The sequence below is a fragment of the Ahaetulla prasina genome, chromosome 13 (assembly GCF_028640845.1).
Source record: "Ahaetulla prasina isolate Xishuangbanna chromosome 13, ASM2864084v1, whole genome shotgun sequence".
Classification (NCBI taxonomy): Eukaryota; Metazoa; Chordata; class Lepidosauria; order Squamata; family Colubridae; genus Ahaetulla; species Ahaetulla prasina.
In genome coordinates, this window is record NC_080551.1 from 20,790,285 (window position 1) to 20,810,669 (window position 20,385).

Below are 20,385 nucleotides of genomic sequence, written 5' to 3' on the forward strand. Positions count from 1 at the left end.
CTTCAGACTTCTACATGAAGGCGGGAGACAGGGTGGATTTGATTTAAATCACATCGATTTAAATCACAATTTAAATCGCTAGTAAAAAGGTTTGATTTAAATTGACTCGATTTAAATCATAATTTCCCAAGAGCAACTGTCATCTCTGCTGTGAAACTGTGTGAATGGATCAATGCAGTTGCAGGTTATTATCTCAGCTTGCAGAGCTTGGAATCAGTTGACCAAAAATGTAAATATTGCAGAATATACAGCCCCCTGCTACGTAACTAAGCTCCATTTCATGCGGAATAAACTAAATTATTAATGTATCTTAAATAAAAAACTATTTTAGATAGATTTTTTTTTATTTGATAGGTTTGATAAAAATAAAAAAAAACTGATTTAAATAAAAAAATCTGATTTTAATTTTAAAAAATCTGATTTTTTTTTATAAAAAAAATCATCGATTTTTATCCCTCCCGGAAGGAGCTGCTTTGAAAGAGCTTCTTTGGTTTGACCAAAAGGAAAAACGACGACAAAAGATAACAGTGCCCAAATCCTGCACTGGCTGTTAAGCACGAAAGTATGCCCAGCTCAGAGAGGTAATGAGAACTCCAATATAATTTTAATATTGAGGGTTTTTAGTGGTTTCTTAAGGGGTTTTAACTTATTTATTAACTTTTTATTCAGTAATTTTAACATGCAGCCTACTGAATCAGATTTTTAATTGAATATTGTATTTTAAAATTTTTCGATATTTATGTTTTATTTATGCTGTACACCGCCCTGAGTCCTCGGAGAAGGGCGGTATAAAAATATGAAAAATAAATAAAATAAATAAATTAGGGGAACTTTTCCCTTCTCTGAACAAATGCCAAAGCCGCCTGTATATCTATTTATGCCCCTCGAGAGCAAACACGCTTCTTCCCTAACCACTCTGCATGTCTGGGATGAGAAAAAAACAAAAAACTCTTATTGGTTTAATCAGGTATTTAATTTTAACCTTGACAGGGGAAGGGGAATGCATGACAATGATAGCCCAAATATAAAGCGATCCTGCCAGCCCGGAGTTTAAGGGCAGAATAATCAGGAGAATTATCTGCTGAAATTACCTTTTCCTTGCCATTGTTGTAAATTGGTATTTCGATTGACTAACTGCCTAAACAATCTGTGGAGTAAGGGTGTAGTTATATAACATCTATTTAACCTGCGGAACATTAATAACATTTTTTTGGGGGGGAAGAGAAAAAGTCAACCTAACCCCCCCCCCATCCTGAGTTCTGCAATACTCTCCAAAACGTATCTAGCACCGTTCTATTTTCTTTTTGCTACCGTATCACTCGTGGGTTTTTTTAAAAAAAATCCCAGAACACTTAATTCTTTCTTGTACTTTGCTGCCATAATCGTATGACGATTATTGACGTGTTTCAGATCCTTTGCCCACCAAAGCCGGCTGATAAAGGTAGGCTCAAACCCTTCCCAAATAAAGGTTGCATAGATTAGAACCTTTCCCTAGACAAAATAGCAACAAGCTGAAACTGGCTTGGTTAAAACCTGATGAAAAATGCAGCCAAATGCGCAAGAAACACTCCTTAAAGCCAGTTCTATCTCTGCTGTTTTTCCTTTGCGGTGTTTCTAGCAGATTGTTCAAATTTATGGCTTTATTTTGTCCCTTTGTATTTATTTTTCATTGTAGATTTTATTGCCAGCTCCCTGACGGTTGCTATTAGGAAGTCAACGCATACGCTGTTGTGTAAAGGTTCCCTTGCACATATGCGCTAGTCGTTCCTGACTCTAGGGGGCGATACTCATCTCCGTTTCAAAGCTGAAGAGCCAGCGCTGTCCGAAGACGTCTCCATGGTCATGTGGCCGGCATGACTCAACGCCAAAGGCGCACGGAATGCTGTGACCTTCCCACCAAACGTGGTCCCTATTTTTCTACTTGCATTTTTTACCTGCTTTCGAACTGCTAGGTTGGCAGAAGCTGGGACAAATCACGGGAGCTCATCCTGTTACGCGGCACGAGGGATTCGAACCATTGAACTGCACGACCTTTCGATCGACAAGCTCAGCTTCTTAGCCCCTGAGCCATCGCGTCCCTTATACATCCTTTTTACACTGGAAAACTGTTTTTTACGTCCTTTTTACACTGCTGTGTAGCATGGATTAAATCCAGGGCATTTGCATGCTCCACCCTCTCTCCTTCCTACCCCATCGTTTTCTAAGTTTCAGAACAAATACAGCTTTCCAAATTGTACGAAGGAGGCTCATAAGCATTTCTACCACAGGTTGTCTTCTCGCCAGAGATCTTCAGGTTGGCAAGACCTCTTGCACTGCATGGTCCTGGGGTAGTAGTAGTTAAGTTTCCCAAAATGCAAAAGGACGACCAGGCTGTTCTACTGAGTGGCCCCCGCCTACCCATCACAGTACAGGCAGTCCCCGACTTACAACTGCCAACTGAGCCCCAAATTTCTGTTGCTAAGGGAGACATCTGTTAAGTGCATTTTGCCCCGTTTTACGAGCTTCCTTGCCATGGTTGTTCAGTTAACGGCTGCTTTCCCCATTGGCTTTCCTCGCCAGCAGGTCGCAAAAGGGGATCACGTAACATGGGACACTGCAATTGTCATAACTGTGAGTCAGTATCAAGCATCCAAATCCAAGTCACGTGACCATGGGGATGCCACAATGGTCGTAAGTGTGGAAACAATGGTCCTAAGTCACTTTGTTCAGTGCTGTCGTAACTTTGAATGGTCACTGAACGAACGTTTGTACGTCGAGGATTATGTGTAAAGCCACAGCATTTAAAATTTGTCTTTGCATATAAGGGTCGCCAATGAATGCTCCAGCTCCCAATCCAGGGCTAAAATTTACTTACCTTCGCTACCGGTTCGCAAATGTGAACGCGTACGCTCGTGCGCCCCTCCTCCACACATGCGCAGAGCCTTCTGCGCATGTGCAGAGGGTCAAAAACGGGACGTGATGACGTCCGGGCGGGTGGGCAGAGCCTCCCGCTGCCGGCACTACTGCCGGGTTTGCCCAAGCCGGATAGAACCGGCTGAATTTCACCACTGTCCCAATTCTTCACCGGATGAGATATTAAAAAGCCGTTTGGACTGAAGCAGAGGCAGAGAGAAAAGGGAAAAAAAAAAAAAAAACAGAACAAAACGTGGGAGTGAAACAGCCTTCAAGGCTGCAGCTTCTAAGAATCTGGAGCTGGAACGTGGAGCTTCCCAGATGTCGGAGCTTCAAGGGAAGGGAGGGAGGAAGACAAAAGACAGATGTTCAGCCACTCCTGAGGATATCACATGTAGTCCTCTTCCAACACAGCCGGCTGCATTTTCCCATAAAGCTGCAATAAATGTCAGGCCTGGGGAACAAACAGCCTATTCCTAATTGTTCTTTTAACCGTTTAAAGGAAGATCTATGAAAGACCCGTTAAATCTTTAAAAAAATAAATAAAAATAAATTCATGGACAAATGTACCGATTTAAATTTAATAAAACCGGTGTCCCAAGCTTCACTCCATTAGGAGTGCTCCCTTCTCGGTGCTTTACAGGTAGTCCTCGACGTACGACCGTAAGTGAGAGGTTTGTTAAGTTTTGCCCACATTTTATGACTTTTCTTCCCACCGTTCACTGCAGCTGACAAGTTAAGAACCCGGTTGTTAAGTGGATCTGGGCTTCCCCATTGACTCTGCTTGTCTGAAGGTCGCAAAAGGGGGATCACGTGACCCCCACCAAAACACTGCGACCGTCGTAAGTATGAACCGGTTGCCGAGCATCTGAATTTTGATCACGTGACCGTGGGGACTGCTGGAAAAGCCGTAACTAAAAGGAACGATCCTATGTCACTTTTTTTCAGCGCTGTCATAACTTTGAACGGTCACTGAACAAACGGTTGTAAGTCGGGGACTACCCTCTACAGCTGCCCATGGAAATCTTCAGCCTTGTGATCTCCCCTACTTATTCTATGCAGAATTTGGATTGCTTGCCACTTGGCTGTAACACTAATTTTGCCTTAAAGGTAAAGGTTCCCCTCGCACATATGTGCTAGTCGTTCCCGACTCTAGGGGGGCGGTGCTCATCTCCGTTTCAAAGCCGAAGAGCCAGCGCTGTCCGAAGACGTCTCCGTGGTCATGTGGCCGGCATGACTCAACGCCAAAGGCGCACGGAACGCTGTTACCTTCCCACCAAAGGTGGTCCCTATTTTTCTACTTCTAGGACCAGGATATTTATGGGACCGTCTACTGCCATCTTCTATCTCCCAGCGACTGGTGCGTTCTCACAGAGAGGGACTCCTTAGGGTGCCGTCAGCCAAACAATGTCGACTGGCGGCCCCCAGGGGGAGGGTCTTCTGTGGGGGCTCCTACCCTGTGGAACGAACTTCCCCCTAGACTTCGTCAACTATCCGACCTTCGGACCTTTCGCCGCGAACTTAAAACCTATTTATTCCGTCTAGCTGGACTGGCTTGATTTAAAAAATTTTAATTTACTTTTATGGGTTTTAAATTTTTGTAAATTTTTATAGGGTGTTATTGTATTTTAAATTTTTGGCCAATTGAATAAGTTTTTTAAGGGGTGTTCTTAATATTATATGTATTGTTTCTCTTTGTATTTTTATTCTGGCTGTGCACCGCCCTGAGTCCTTCGGGAGAAGGATGGTATACAAATTAAATTATTATTATTATTATTATTATTATTATTATTATTATTATTATTATTATTATTATTATTATTATTATTATTATTATTATTTGCATTTTTTAGGTGCTTTTGAACTGCTAGGTTGGCAGAAGCTGGGACAAGTCACGGGAGCTCACCCCTGTTACGCGGCGCTCGGGATTCGAACGGCTGAACTGCCGACCTTTTGATCGAAAGCCACTGAGTCACCACGTCCCTTACTGTTTTGCCTGACTGTCGTTTTAATCTCATTTATACAAATTTCTGAAGACTCGCAATACGGGCTCTTGCCTCTTCCTGTAAACGACGGCGTTCTTGAAGCTGATTAGCCTCAGCGAGACCACAATTATAACACTGAACTGCCTTCCAAGCAGCCTACGCAGACAGGAAAAAAAAAAAAAGGAGTTGCACGCAAGCCCCACACATTTGCACAGCTAATGGAAGTCCGCCTTCTACCAAGAGGTTAACTTTCAAGGTGCACCACTCAAGAACGAACAGGAAATTGGTCAAAACCATCGGAACCCGTTACCTGAAGGTTTCGCTGAAAGGAAGCAACAAAATGCAAAGGGGCCAACTCACAACCACCACGCAACTGATAACTAGAGGGTGGGAGGGGCTCCTGATTTATGTCGGCTGTAGTTCTTGGGGCCTTAGCAAGGAGAGCTGCCTGTTTTTTCATGACCACCGGAGCTCCGACACGGGTTAAAACTGTTATCTATAGATTGTGCTAAACAAGTCGGCCCTTTTTTTCCTCTCCCAAATGTAAATTGAGGAGGGCGGCACAGAAAAAAGAAATGAACTCGGAAAAGGTTCCATGGGAAACTCAGCGGCATAGGAGGGGCTGCAGGGCTGCTGTTTTCTAGAGCAAACGGAATCACGTCATGAACAGCTGTGCTAAATAGCATTAAAACCAACTTCAGATCCATCCATAGGTACACTAGATCACACCTGGAAATTCATCTACTTTATTGAAAACTACACATTTTTATTTTTACCCTTCCGGGCTTAATGCAGATAGTCCTCAACTTACAAGTTCGTTTAGTGACTGCTTGAAGTTACGACGGCACTGAAAAAGGTGACTTATGATCACTGTTCACACTTAAGACCATTGCAGCATTTTTCCCCATGGTCACGTGATCAAAATACGGATGGTTAGCAAAGGGTTCAAATTTATGACAATTGCAGCGTCCCAGGGTCATGTGATAATCTTTTGCGACCTTCTGGCAAGTATTACAAACTAATTCTGCCCACTGTCAGGAGTTTGATTCCGACTGGCCCAAGGTTGATTCCCTCCCTCTTTCCTTCCTTCCCTCCCTCCTTCCTCCCTCCCTCCCTGTTTCCTTCCTTCCTCCCTCCCTCCCTCCCTCCTAACTTAGCAATAGCGCTAAGACTTCTATACCATTTCATAGTGCTTTACCATACTCTCTGGGCAGTTTACAACGTCAGCCTCTGCCCCCCAACAATCTGGGTCCTCATTTCGCTGACCTCAGAAGGATGGAAAGCTGAGTCAACCTTGATCCGGTGAGACTCGAACTGCTGAACGGCTGGCAGTCGGCAGTCAAATGCAATACTGCATTCTACCCGCTGTGCCACCACGGCTGTTGCCCGCCAATGCGGCAAGATAGATCGTAAAATGAGGCAAAATTCACTTAACAAATATTTCACTCAGCAACTGAAATTTCAGGCTCAGTTACGGTCATAAATCAAGGACTACCTGTTATGTGCTGGCGGTCCTTTCCCAGCGATAAGAAACCGAAAGGGAGGGTGGGTGGGTGAGAGGAATTAACGTGGAGCCCCGAACGTGACTTACCAGGCCCTCATTATCGTCCGATGTCCTCTGATAATGTGCTGCTAGGGCGATATAGTCCAAGGCCTGTTTATTACATTCAAAACACTTTAATCCATAACGAATGAGTCTCAAAGGGTCTGTGTAAAGAGGCAGGGCTGGCTGGGTAGCGCTCGTGCTGCCCGCCCCACTTCCTGGGGTCACGCAGGGCTTCTGGGGCAGAGAGGACAACCGTGCGGTGGGTGGGCTCGACGAGGCCGACGAGCTGGTGGGGGACGGCGAGAACATTTGGTCTACATTAATGGGTTTCATGAAGAGCTGCGAACACTGCATGATGAAGCCTTTGCTCTTGTGATCCCGCGCGTGTTTGAGCAAGCTGCATTTGTTGAAGAACAGCAGTGTGGCCGAACACTGGGTGCACACGACTTCGATGTGCACGCTCCTCCGGCTGTAATGTTGCGTCAGGCTTTTTTCTAAGGCAAACGAATCCCCACATTCCAGGCAGCCGTAGCCGGCGGCAGGAACGTGAATACTGCTCTCGAGGGGAGGGCTGAGGTTGGGCGTGTAGATTGGCACTGGGTTGGCACCGTGCAACACTTTGTTGAACGCCTCGACCACGAGCGGGGCGGTCTTCTTGACCTGCTGCATCAGCGGCACCGTCACCTGGGTCGGTTGGGACTGGCCGCGCCGCTGCACGGAGGACCTGGCTGCCACCGATGCAGCCACACTGTGGGGCACCAGGTTGAGATTGGCCAGGTGCACGGCCTTGGGGAGGAGGCTGGCGGGGTTGCAGACCTGGGCCGCGGTGCCCGGCTGCTGCTTTTTGCTCAACGGCTGTCCCACAAGACCTACTTTCGTCGTCCCGCTGTTGGCCACATGCGACGCACTGGGGATGTCGCTTAAGGGAATGTCTGAAATCAAAGGGTTGATTTGGGGGCTGGCTAAATTTGGTTCCGGGGTGGTTGCTTTTGCAAAATCCTTGCCTGGCTCGGCTTCCAGGGAAGAGGCCGCTTCTGGAGAAGGGAAGGATTCAACCATTGAGCCGTCTGCAGGCGAATCGTGAGGAGATTTGCCCAGTTCGTCTGCTTCGGGCAAGATTCTCGTGACCATCCTTTTAATTTCACCCGAAGAGGTTTTGATGGTCTTGATCCGGACTTTGGGAATGGCCGGAGGGGAGCCGGTGGCCACTGAAGGAGAACCTTTGCCGCTGCTGTCGCTGCACACGCTCCGGGGAGAGTCGGGCTGCTTGTTGACCTTTCTCACTATTTCCAGTGGGCTTCTGGGGCTCTTGGGCGATTTGGGCATTTTGGGGCTCCCCTTCATGCCATCCTTAAAGGAGGCGGGAGGTTCTCTGGTCACGTTCACCTGATCCTCCTTGGATATACCCGCCACCTTTTTGGCTTGGAGGGCTACCAGGGCAGCGACGCAAGAGGAGAGTTTGGAGTGAGTGGGCTTGAGACGCTGGCGAGGTGGGACGGAGGAAGAGAAGGTCATCTCGGGCACAGAACCTTTACCTTCCCCCAGGTTATTGCCATGGAAGTGGCCAAGAGGAAGCCCTTCACCAAAGGAACCGTGGGTGTCCATGAGATCTTTGCCAGCCCCGTCACATTTCTCTGGACTTTTGTCATGCTCTCTCTTGGTGGCGACGTCAGCCCTGTTCTCCTGAAGGCCGTGTAGGTCGATCTTCGGGTCTCTTTTACAATATTGATCAAACATACTCAGCTCCGGTTCGGGCAGTTTCTTACTTAAGAGATCTAGCAGCGATGGGCCAGTGGATATAAACCTACTGAATTCCGGTTCCGGCAGGGTCCTACTGAGCAAATCTAACACGGACGAGCCTGACGGAATATACATGGGATGGGGTGGGAAATAAGGAGTTTGGGCAAGTTTAGGTTTGTCTACAATACTGTTTTCTTTGAGGACGTCGTCCGGCTCCGGGCTGGAGATGGGACTGAACTGACTAAAAGTCGGTAAAGGCTCCGATTTGGCGGGTTCCAACTTCTCTGGGTAGTTCCTCAAGCCGTCCCCATTGACGAACGCCGAATCGAATTTCCTATAGCCGTGAGTCTCCAGTGGCAGATCCGAGCTGCGGAATCCGTTGTGCAACAGGCCCGGTGCGAGGTGGTTGCCATCCTTTTCTGCCTCGAAGGACTCCTGGCGACAAGTGTTTTTCACAATGACGCTCACGACGGGAACGTCGGAGGCCGGAGGGGCAGCATGGGACAAAGCGGCGTTTTCCTCTATGCCGATGCCTGTCTGCTTGAGATGGTTGTCGTTCTCCTCGCCGGCTGTCTGGATGGCTTCCTTGGCGTCAAGGCTGGTTGGGTCAGGAATGTCGAAAGCAGCCAACAGATCATCGAAGTCGGGAGTTTTCATGTCCCCCATGATGAAAACTACGAATCAAAAAAAAAGGCCATCAGAAGCGACTGGGAATGTACATTTCCTACAAATACAGGCAGTCCTTGACTTACAACCATTCTTTAAATTCGAAGTTACAACAGCACTTTAAAAAAAGTGACTTATGGCTGTTTTTTACACTTACAACCTCTGTAGCATTCTTGTGGTCATGTGATCAAAATTTGGACACCCCCCCCCTTGGTAACTGGCTCATATTTATAATGTTTGCAGCGTCCCAGGATCGTGTGATTCTCCTTTTGGGACTTTCTGCCAAGCAAAGTCAATGGGGAAGCTAGGTTCACTCAACCGCCGTGTTTACTAACTTAACTAAGTGCAGCCGTTTGTTTCATAACTATGGCAAGGAAATTCGCAAAATGCAGCAAAACTCATTTAACTCACTCACTTGATAACTGTTGCTTAGCAACAGGAATTGGGGGCTCAATTGTGGTCGTACGTTAAGGACTACTTGTATAGCATTTTAGGCTCCACAGGCCCATTTGCACTGTTCAGGTGACCCTGAGGGCACAGATAAATTTTCAATGACTCCCAGAAAGAAGGCTAACAACCAGAGATGACTGCAAGGAATATAAATCTTTCCATTCTCCGCCATTCAGCCAGAACTGAAGAAGCTTATTGGATAAGAAGCGAAACGTCTTCAAAGAAAAACCAGAAGGTCCAGTTGCTTGAAAAAGCACCTTTGGGACAACTGAGGATACAGATTAAACCTCCAAGTGGCCTCAATGACTCTCTAAAAGGATGCAAATGACCAGCTGACTGCAAGGAATATAAATCCTTCCATCCGCCACTATTCAGCCAGAATTGAAGAAGCTTCTTGGATGAGAAGCGAAACATCTTCAAGGAAAACCAAAGTCTGGTTGTCCTTTGACAAAGCACCTTTGGTAGAGCAACTTGGGGTTGAAAGCGACCCATTTTCAACCCAGACAGATGCGAGTTCTAGGGAGTCAAGAGCTGCATTATCAGCTCTCGTATTTTAGCAAAAAATGTTCCCTACTTGATACCTTCCAGATACACTGGCTTTCAATCCCTATTTAACTGCTAGCTGGCAGGGCTGTTAGCATCGAAGTCCTGGTTTCGGGGAATTGCTCCCACACTTCAAATTGTTTTCACAAAAACTAACTGCCTTTATATCTTGTAACTGAAGAATGAAGATGATAAACTACAACTGTTGACTACTCCCTGTATCCTTCAGGGCTATAATATAGTTTATTTGTTGTTGGTTTAGCATGCACATTAAAATCTGCTTCATTAGAGGCAGCCGATTCCAGCCTACGAAAGCTTGAACTCTTGACACAATAAAAATTGTTTTATTCGGCAGTGTTCTTCAAGATAGATAGCTTTTAAGATGGGTGGGCTTCAACTCCCCAGAATTCCCCAGGCAGCACGAAGCATTCGAAGAAGGGTGTCCAGCCATGGCAAATTTGAGACCTGTGGACTTTTAAGACCTATGAAATTCAGGGAGTTGAAGTCCACAAGTCTTAGTTGCCAAGGTAGGGCAGTCTTGCATTTGAGGATGCCATGCCTGTTCCTGTAGTCCTGTCAGCTTTGGAAGCCATACTAGACTGGAAGCTTCCGTTCTGCCACTTTCTTCTCATGGGAAAGTAGGAGGGGGGATTTAGTAGAGGGGTTGTCTTTAGACATAACAACATTCTTCCTGTCGGTCAAGGTCAGGGCGATCCTACATCTGGAGAAGGAATAGTCGGAATGCTGTCTCGAGATGGCTGAGGAGTGAGGGGATGGTTTTGGGGCTTTCGATTTACTGAGGGAAAAACCCGACCTCTCTAGAGTCGATATTTCCCAGATGTGCTAGTTTTCTTATCCTAGTAAATAGAAAGATGCTTGCTCCGGAGTTTTTACTTGGGAGTGGGTTGTTTTTTTTCTGGAACGCTGACATCTTGCTTATTTAAACCTCTTCTCTGCACCATCAAGGGAAAAGAAGCGCCCATATTTCTTTCCTTTTCGATACTGAAAGTGACACAGCAAGAGAAGGGTCAATGGCAATTCGCCATGGCCAACGCGCTGCAGGACGAGAGTTACACTAATATCAAAGAAATGGTGGAATAGAATCTTTAAAGGAAGGATGCAACAGGAGGATGCAACAGAATGAAATGCGAATGGCAAAATAATTAAAATAATTTTATTTAAAATAATTAATTAGGAATTATTGAGTTATGTCATCTACACCTCTCTTAACTGTCTGGTTTGGTTCTGCAACCCAACAAGACAGACACAAAGACTTCAGAGGATCATTAGAACTGCAGAAAAAACAATGGCTACCAACCTGCCTTCCATTGAGGACCTGGATACTGCACGAGTCAAAAAGAGGGCTGTGAAAATATTTACAGACCCCCTCATATCCTGGACATAAACTCTTTCAACTCCTACCCTCAAAACGATGCTATAGAGTACTGGATACCAGAACAACTAGATACCAGAACAGTTTTTTTCCCCAAGGCCTTCACTCTGCTAAACAAGTAATTCCCTCAACACTGTCAACCTATTCACTAAGTCTGCATTACTATTACTATTAGTCTTCTCATCGTTCCCATCACCCATCTCCTCCCACTTATGACTGTATGACTGTAACCTTGTTGCTGGTATCTTTACGATTTATACTGATTGTTTCCTAGTATGATTCAATTGTTTATTTGTACCCTATGACTATAATTAAGTGTTGTACCTTATGATTCTTGACAAATGTATCTTGTCCTTTTTATGTACACTGAGAGCATATACACCAAAGACAAATTCCTTGTGTGTCCAATCACACTTGGCCAATAAAGCATTCAATTCAATTCAATTCTATACTATACTATTCTCCGTTCCTCTTCTCTTCTCCTCTACTTTACTCTCCTCTCCTCTCCCCTCCCCTCCTCTCCTCTCTTCTATTCTATTCTTCATTATTCTGTTCTGTTCTGTTCTGTTCTGTTCTGTTCTGTTCTGTTCTGTTCTGTTCTGTTCTATTCTATTCTATTCTATTCTATTCTATTCTATTCTATTCTATTCTATTCTATTCTATTCTATTCTATTCTATTCTATTCTATTCTAGACTATCATTAAGTGTTGTACCTTATGATTCTTGAGAAATGAATCTTGTCTTTTTATGTACACTGAGAGCATATGCACCAAAGACCAATTCCTTGTGTGTCCAATCACACTTGGCCAATAAAGCATTCAATTCTATTCCATATTTTCTGTTCTGTTCTATTCCATATTTCCTCTCCTCTCCTCCCCTCCCCTATCCTATCCCAACTGTCCCATGGCGTGTTGGCCATGGCGACTTATCCAGCAGCGAGTTGGCTGTGGTGAGTTGGCCTATTCCCGCAGGAGAAGCATCTGAGAAGGATGGGAAACCATAAAATGACCTCTCTGCACATTGCCAAGCAAGCTCCTGAAGCATCGCTTTTTCAATGTGGACGTAAACATGACTGGGAGATGTGTGCAGCAGAGACCGACGCTGGAATTTTCCCGTAGAAGGGTAGATTGCTGCGTTTTATAGGAGGTCCTTGACTTACAACCGTTTGTTTAGTGACCCTTCAAAGTTATAACGGCATTGAAAAAAGGGACTTACGACCGTTTTTCACAATGACGCCTGTTGCAGCATCCCTACGGCCATGTGAGCGTAAGTCAGACACCCTTGGCAACGGAGTCATATTTATGACGGTTGCAGTGCCCCGGGGTCACGTGATCCGTTTTTGTGACCTTCTGACCAGCAAAATCAATGGGGAAGCCAGATTCACAACTGCGGCAAGAAAAATCATAAAACAGGAGCAGAAGTCACTTCCATAATGGAAAGGGGAACGGAAGTACAACTAGTTCTCGACGTATGATCACAATTGAGTCCAAAATTTCTGTTGTCAAGAGCGACAGTAGTTGTACTTCCCCTCCCCTTCCCATTACAACAGACATCTTCCAGTTTCATCTCCACCCCCCCCCCCATCCCATTTCCTATCATTATCCCGCATCGCTCTTCTGTTGTCCTTCTTTGCTGCTGGTGCCATCGGCAAATTTTTCGTTGCCGGTTTGGGCCAAAGCGAAGGAGTGGAAGAAATCGAAGTGTGCGTTGAGTACGACTGACTTTTGGCCGTTGGGCCCGAGCCACGAGGGAAGCCCTGCCAAAATCTGCATCAGAGCAAATTCCCTCTCGGCTGCCAGAGGGCTGTGAAACAATGGGGACGCTTGATCTTCCCCGGGGGTGGGGGGGGTGGGGGTGGGGGTTGCATGCGCAGGGAAAAAAACAACAACAAAACAAAACAAGTCAAAAACCTTCGGCCCTGGATGGTACAGTACAAAGGTCTTGGAGAGCCAGCCAGCCAGCCTCGGCGACCTTCCTTCCGGAACGGTCAGCGTTGACCGGTCACAGGAACAAGGAAGTCTTCCATTTTCTTGTTGCGAACTCACCAGGCGCTGGAACGGCATGCTTAAGGTTTCCCTTGGTGCCAGGCAATCACGAAACAATCGAGTTGGGATTTTAAAAATTGAAAAAGAAAGAAAGAAAACAGGAAGGGAAGGAGGGAGGAAATGAGCCCTCAGCGTTTCTGCCTAATGGGGGAGAGAGAGAGAGAGAGAGAGAGAGAGAGAGAGAGAGAGAGAGAGAGAGAGAGAGATAGCTTTAAACTTTCTCTTGTTTTGAAATTTTCATTATCACCACTAACCCAGCGGGATGATATCCCCTGGAGGCCCAAGGAAGGGTGGGTGCTAATGGGTGAGAAGGGAAGGCTTAAGCAGGACAAGATTTAAAGCTCCCATCCTTCTGCGTCTCAAATTTCATTTACTGTAAAAAAAATTAAATAAAAATCTCCCCCCCCCCCCCCGATTGCTAATCTTGTCGTTAATATCAGAGGTGATGCAGCTTTTATGAGAATATCAGAAAGGCTGAGGAGGGAGTCAGCATCCCGTCTCCCCCTTTCCCACCAAACTCTGATGATGCAGAGGATGGAAAAACATCACCTAAATCTTAACAAATGAACAAAGCCAGCTGGATGACTTTGGGGCCTCTCTCTCTCTCTCTCTCTCTCTCTCTCTCTCTCTCTCTCTCTCTCTCTCAGCCCAACCCACCTCACAAGGTTGTTGTTATGGGAAAAATCAGAGGAGGGAAGTACATTGCATATGTTCGCCACCTTGAGTTATTTGCAAAAATAATAAAGGCAGGATACGAATGAATAAATAAATACGATTCCAAGTCCACTCCAAACTTAACGGATTTTGATTTCATGAATCCCAATGGCGATTACTGTATTTCTGAACAGGCACATCTGCGACTGGGCTTTAACCCACACCTGTACTGTATATTCTCCTGTACAGGGGTGGGTTCTACTTACCTTTACCTATACAGTTCACAAAGGGAGCACGCATGTGCACTTCTGAGCATGCGCAGATGGTCAATTATGTTATCTGGGTGGGTGGACGGAGCCTCCCACCGTTTTTACTACCGGTTCTGAAGAACCGGACAGAACCGGGAGCAACCCGCCACTGCTCCCGTGTTTCCTAAATTCTGAAATTGAGGAGGGGAAGTAAATCCGTCTAAATAGTCTCAGGGTGGCTACTCGGGGAGTCTCACCCTTTCCCTAAGCCATAGTTACCATGCAGTCTGTTTGATTCTAGCTTAGCATGTTGCGTCAACCCAGATATACAGAATCACAGAGTTGGAAGGGACCCTGGGGTGGGGAGGGTCTTTTAGTCCAACACCCTGATCAAACAGGAGACTCTATACCAGGGGTGTCCAACGTTGGCAACTTTTAAGACTTGTGGACTTCCACTCCCAGAGTTCCTCAGCCAGCAAAGCTGCAGAAGTTAGCAAAGCAAAGCTGGCTGAGGAAGTCTGGGAGTGGAAGTCCACAAGTCTTAAAATTCCCAAGGTTGGAAACTCCTGCTCTGTACCATTTTAGAGAAATGGTTCTCCAGCCTCTTCTTACAAACCTCCAGTGATGGGCGTGAACCCACAACCTATGGAGTTGTGTGTGCACACAACTTTGCAAGTACAGAATCACTTACAGTAGTGGTTGTATCTTCAGTGAACTATGTTTAAAACAACCCACAGCTTAATGGGATGCAGGAACTAGAGTCAGAAGGAGTTAAGTTTTCTGAATATTCAAACAGATAACAGGTTCCCTATCTCGCCTGAAGGTGCTTCTGATGAAGCTGGGGCTCTCAAGCGACCTATCAAAGAATCTCAGCTTATTCCCATTATATTCGTTCAGCTAGGAGAGCTTTCTTATCACTCTGTAGTGACTCTATAGTTTCCCACCATTTCCGCCCCCCCCCAAAAAAATAGCAAATGATGCAGAAACATCATAGCGTTGTTGTTTTTAAAATAAAACACCGGTCATCTTCCACTTTCTTACTGTGTTCGCGTCAAGCTTAACATCTTATAAGCACAATTTGATGGAACAGGCCATAATGGGCTGCACATTACACACCAAGCCATAATGGGCAATTTCAACATCGACCTAACTGCCAAAAACAAACCAACCACGTTATAGCTCGCTTATTTGTGTGAACTCAGGCATTTCTCACCGTTTGCCAATTTTCCTCCAACAACAGAAGGGCCGAACAATACAACAAATCTTACCCAGAAGTAGGCTGAAAACTATGAAAAGCGCTGCCTAGCGAAGGACTGCTTTGTGGTAGGTAATATTTTATCAACACAAATTTAAAAGGACCGGTTCAAGGATAAAATCATAAACAAGGAGAAACGTTCCTTGTTCAGAAGCCTTCCGGGTCCATTTTTAAAGCTGAATTCACCAGCAGCCAAGAGTGAAGGTATTTCCTTGAATTTTTTGCCTATCCTTCCCTATTTGCTGGGTTCGGATCTGGTTTAGTTCACCATGCTGCGTGAGCCAACCATTGTGCTTCTGAACTGTGGCTTACTGCTTGCCGTGATATACGATGCAGATCATGATAGCTTGTTCCATAAATCATTGCTTACGGTGATAATGTAAATAGGGTCAGCGTTCGGCTGCATGAGTCTGTCTTCATGTGACAATCGCATGAAAACTGTGATAATGCCACCTTGGCTGAAGTTGAACACATCTGGATATGGTTTACCAATAAAGGAGTAAACTGCTTGGAAACTCAACATCCTTTGACTACCCAGAAAAACAGTGACATAAATATAATAAGCCCCTGTGCTTTAATCTACTTAACTTGGGAGCAAGGGACAGCGAACATTTGGAAGAATTAATCAGTGGAACAACTTGCCTCCAGAAGTTTGTGGGTGCTTTAACACTGGAGGTTTTAAGAATAGATTGGACAACCATTTGTCTGAAATAGTAGAGGGTCTCCTGCTTGAGCAGGGGATTGGACTAGAACAGGGGTCTCCAACCTTAGCAACTTTAAGGAACTCTGGGAGTTGAAGTCCACAAGTCTTAAAGTTGCCAAGCTTGGAGACCGCTGGACTAGAAGACCTCCAATGTCCCTTACAACTCTGTTATTCTATTAACATGTATAGAACTCCACTTTATTCTTTATGAGAATTTAATCCCTCTTTTATTACTTTATGAGTAACTCAAGGAGGCGAACATATCTAATACTGCTTCCTCCTCCTATTTCCCCCACAACAACCCTGTGAGGTAGGCTGGGTTGAGAAAGAGGTACTGGCCCAAAGTCATCCTGCCAATTTGTTTATGCCTAAGGTAGGACTAGAACTCAACGTTTCCTGGTTTCTAGGCCAGCACCTGAACCAGTACAATCAGTTCATGAATTCCCAAGCTGTAGTTCAGATTGCAGACAATCTTAGCCTCATGTACATCCTCACCTACTATTGATATCGCACATATTGGGATAATATAATGCAGCTACCTAACAAAGGACAACGAAGACTGTTCTTTCTGCGTCAACTCAGAAAGCTCAAACTACCCAAGGAGCTACTGATCCAGTTCTACAAAGGAATTATTGAATCTGTCATTTGCACCTCTATAACTGTCTGGTTTGGTTCTGCAACCCAACAAGACAGACACAGACTTCAGAGGATCATTAGAACTGCAGAAAAAACAATGGCTACCAACCTGCCTTCCATTGAGGACCTGTATACTGCACGAATCAAGAAGAGGGCCGTGAAAATATTTACAGATCCCTCACATCCTGGACATAAACTGTTTCAACTCCTACCATCAAAACAACGCTATAGAGCATTGCACATCAGAACAACTAGACACAAGAACAGTTTTTTCCCGAAGGCCATCACTCTGTTAAACAAATAATTCCCTCAACACTGTCAAACTATTTACTAAAACTACACTACTATTAATCTTCTCATCGTTTTCATCACCAATCTCTTTCCACTTATGACTGTATGACTGTAACTTTTTGTTGCTATCATTAAGGGTTAAATTGCAACCTATGACCATCATTTGTGTTGTAAATGTTGTACCTTTGATGAAGGTATTTTTTTTCTCTTTTATGTACACTGAGAGCATATGCACCAAAACAAATTCCTTGTGTGTCCAATCACACTTGGCCAATAAATTCTATTCTATTCTAATATAGATTAATAATAGCCCCATACTGTGTGCAAATGGTGGTTCATTTCAACAGCTGGAAGGTAAATAAAGGACAACCCAGCATTATTTACAAGATTTCATACCTAACTGATCTTTCTGCAGAAATACAAGATTTCAGTTGATGTTGGAGGGAAGGGACGTTGGCCTCTTCCGAGTTATTTTTTACTAGTTAATGTGAAAAGCTTTGCAGCCTGCGAACTGAAGTCCATTATATAACAAGTTCCCTTTATGGGGGCAGGAAAAAAAAAAACACACCACAATTATCATGGTCTCTTGTTCCTCCGCTAAACCCACATAAACATTAGAGGCTGCAGCTCTAAAACGCCATGCATTAAATCGGAAGAAAATATTCCAGCATATTTTACTACGAGCAGAAAGAGAGAAACATTTAATAAAAGATGACTTGGGTGAAAAAGAAACAGGGGTGACAAGAACAAGCCGGATATGGACAGCTCCCCTGGGGCTTTCCCTCTATGGAGCTGCCAGTCTAGATGGGGGGGGGGGCATGGCTTTCCTTGGCCAAATCCGCCTTGCCCAGAGCCCGCTGGGAGTCGGGTGGCCTAGAAAGGCCATCGGATCAGTGGGTAACCATCCAGTACACCTCGGTGCGCGCCAAATGGGCCAATGCCGTCTGCAAACTGTTCCTGATCTTCTGCAGATAGCGGGGCCATTAAGGGACGTGGAAGCAAAGCGATGCCCATCGGAGCCACGGCTGACGGAGGTGGTGCGATACGAGTGTATGGTAGAAAAAGTGGCTGTGATGCACGCACACACCGGGGGGGGGGAGGTTCCTGGTTAGAAGTGCATTTCAGCATGGGATGAGGGGATGGGTTGGGGCTGCAATGCACGCACATGGGGGTTGCAAACGGGGTCCTGGTTAGAAATGCATTTCAGCATGGGATGAGGGAGATGGGCTGGGGCTGCAATGCAAGCACATGGGGGCTGCAAACAGGGGTCCTGGTTAGAAATGCATTTCAGCATGGGATGAGGAGATGGGTGGGGCTGCAATGCACGCACATGGGGGTTGCAAACGGGGTCCTTGTTAGAAGTGCATTTCAGCATGGGATGAGGGGATGGGTTGGGGCTGCAATGCAAGCACATGAGGGAGGGGGCTGCAAACGGGGTCCTGGTTAGAAATGCATTTCAGCATGGGATGAGGGAGATGGGTTGGGGCTGCAATGCACGCACATGGGGGTTGCAAACGGGGTCCTGGTTAGAAGTGCATTTCAGCATGGGATGAGGGGATGGGCTGGAGCTGCAATGCACGCACATGAGGAGGGGGTTGCAAACGGGGTCCTGGTTGAAATGCATTTCAGCATGGGATGAGGGGGATGGGCTGGGGCTGCAATGCACGCACATGGGGGGGTTGCAAACGGGGGTCCTGGTTAGAAGGGCATTTCAGCATGGGGTGAGGGGGATGGGCTGGGGCTGCAATGCATGCACATTGGGGGGGGAATTGCAAACGGGGTCTTGGTTAGAAGTGCCTTTCAGTATTGGGGTGGGGGGGTGGCGTGGTGGGGTGGGGGCAGCTCTGCTAAGGAACTGAGAGGTCAGGAGGATCTGTGATGATGGTGATGACGACGATGGTCAGGAGGATGAGGATAGTAGCAGGAAGAAGAAAGGGGCATTGCTGAGCCTGGCAGCTGCCACCAAAGTTGGCGCAGGTCTTCCAGTACCAGCCTGGCACAAATGCCAACCTGGCTGCAGGACGAAACTACTCATTGGGGGGAGGTGTTTTGCAGAGGTTTAAAGAGCCCAGGAAGGAGGGCCAGGCCTCCCCCACCCAAGGACCCCCAGCCGGGGCAGAGGCGACCCAGCCTGGCACGGCAGCCGCCGCTTCTCTGCGGACAGGGAGGGAGGGAGGGAGGCCGCCTCTGCCAGCCTGGCCCAGCGGGTCGGCCGGAGCCTCCGACGCCCCCCCCACCACACACACGCCCTAGCCCGGTTGGGGTCCCTGCCAGGCGCCCCCCCGCCGTCCCCCAGTTGCCAGCCTCCCGAGGCCGAGCGCTCCGCCGCGGGCTGGGCTGCCAAAGCGGCCGGGCCCCGTGGCTGTCTGTCCCGCGGAGGGCCCCCGAAGAGCGGCCACGCCGAGGCCCCGGAAGGCTGCCCCGCCGCCCCCGCCCGATCGCCCGCCCTCCCGCCCTCGGGCCGAGCCGCCCTTCCCGCACTTACCGACGGGGCTGCTCCTCCGCCGCCGCCGCCGCCGCCCGGGCCCCGCGCAGGCCTCACCCAGCAGCGCCGGGCAGCGACCGCCTCAACATGGCGGCGGCGGGGGAGGGGGAGGGGCGGGCGCGGGGGAGGGGGAGGGGCGGGGCCTCCCAGGACAGGACAGGGCCGCTCGCCTCACGGACGCCGCCGCCGCCGCCGCGATCGCTTGATCTCCCTCGATCGCCCGCTCGATCCCTCTCACACACACACACACACGGCGATCCCTCCCCACAGGGCGACCCCGGGACCCTCCCGCCCGCGGTGCGGCCTGAGGAGCTCGGGGTCCCCCGGGGAACTAACTGCCTCAGGATGGAGGAGGCCGGGCGGGGGTGGGGGGGGAGAGCGGGCGCGCCGGGTCTGCCTGGCAGCCTCGGCTCCCTCCGGCCTTGGGAGGAAGGCATGGCGTGGTGTGGTGGTGGCGGGCTCGGCCTGGCGTTGCAGGCGTGGTAGGTTATGGCCGGTATGGCATGGCAGGTGTGACATAGTATGTTATTGTGGGCATGTCATAGCCCTGGCTGGCATATGGTATGGCTGGTATGGTGTGGTATGTTGTTGCTGGTATGGCATGGCCCTGACTGGCATGGCAGATATGACATGGTCCATAGTCCATGGCAGATACGTCATAGCCCTGAGTGGCATGATATGGCAGGTGTGGTATGATATGTTATTGCGGGCATGTCATAGCCCTGACTGGCATGGTATGGCATGTTATTGCTGGTATGACATGGCCCTGACTGTCATGGCAGGTATGACATAGTATGTTATTGTGGGCATGTCATAGCCCTGACTGGCATGGCATGGCAGGTATGGTATGGTA

At 47.4% G+C, this 20,385-nt stretch overlaps 1 protein-coding gene across 2 annotated transcripts in view; it reads right to left on the reverse strand.

Annotated features, from left to right (window-relative positions):
• Window positions 1–19,642, reverse strand: part of ZNF592 (zinc finger protein 592) — a 33,628-nt gene extending 13,986 nt beyond the window's left edge. The window contains exons 1-2 of one of the 2 annotated variants that reach the window (XM_058156339.1): window positions 13,261–13,284; window positions 6,469–8,837 (exon numbers count right to left, since the gene is read on the reverse strand). In XM_058156339.1, the coding sequence (XP_058012322.1) occupies window positions 6,469–8,829 (2,361 nt within the window). In that variant the 5' untranslated portion in view covers window positions 8,830–8,837; window positions 13,261–13,284. Of the gene's footprint in view, window positions 1–6,468; window positions 8,838–13,260; window positions 13,285–19,532 lie in introns of those variants that run through there. The other variant, XM_058156340.1, reaches the window with a different exon arrangement.
• Window positions 19,643–20,385: the final 743 nt, after the last annotated feature.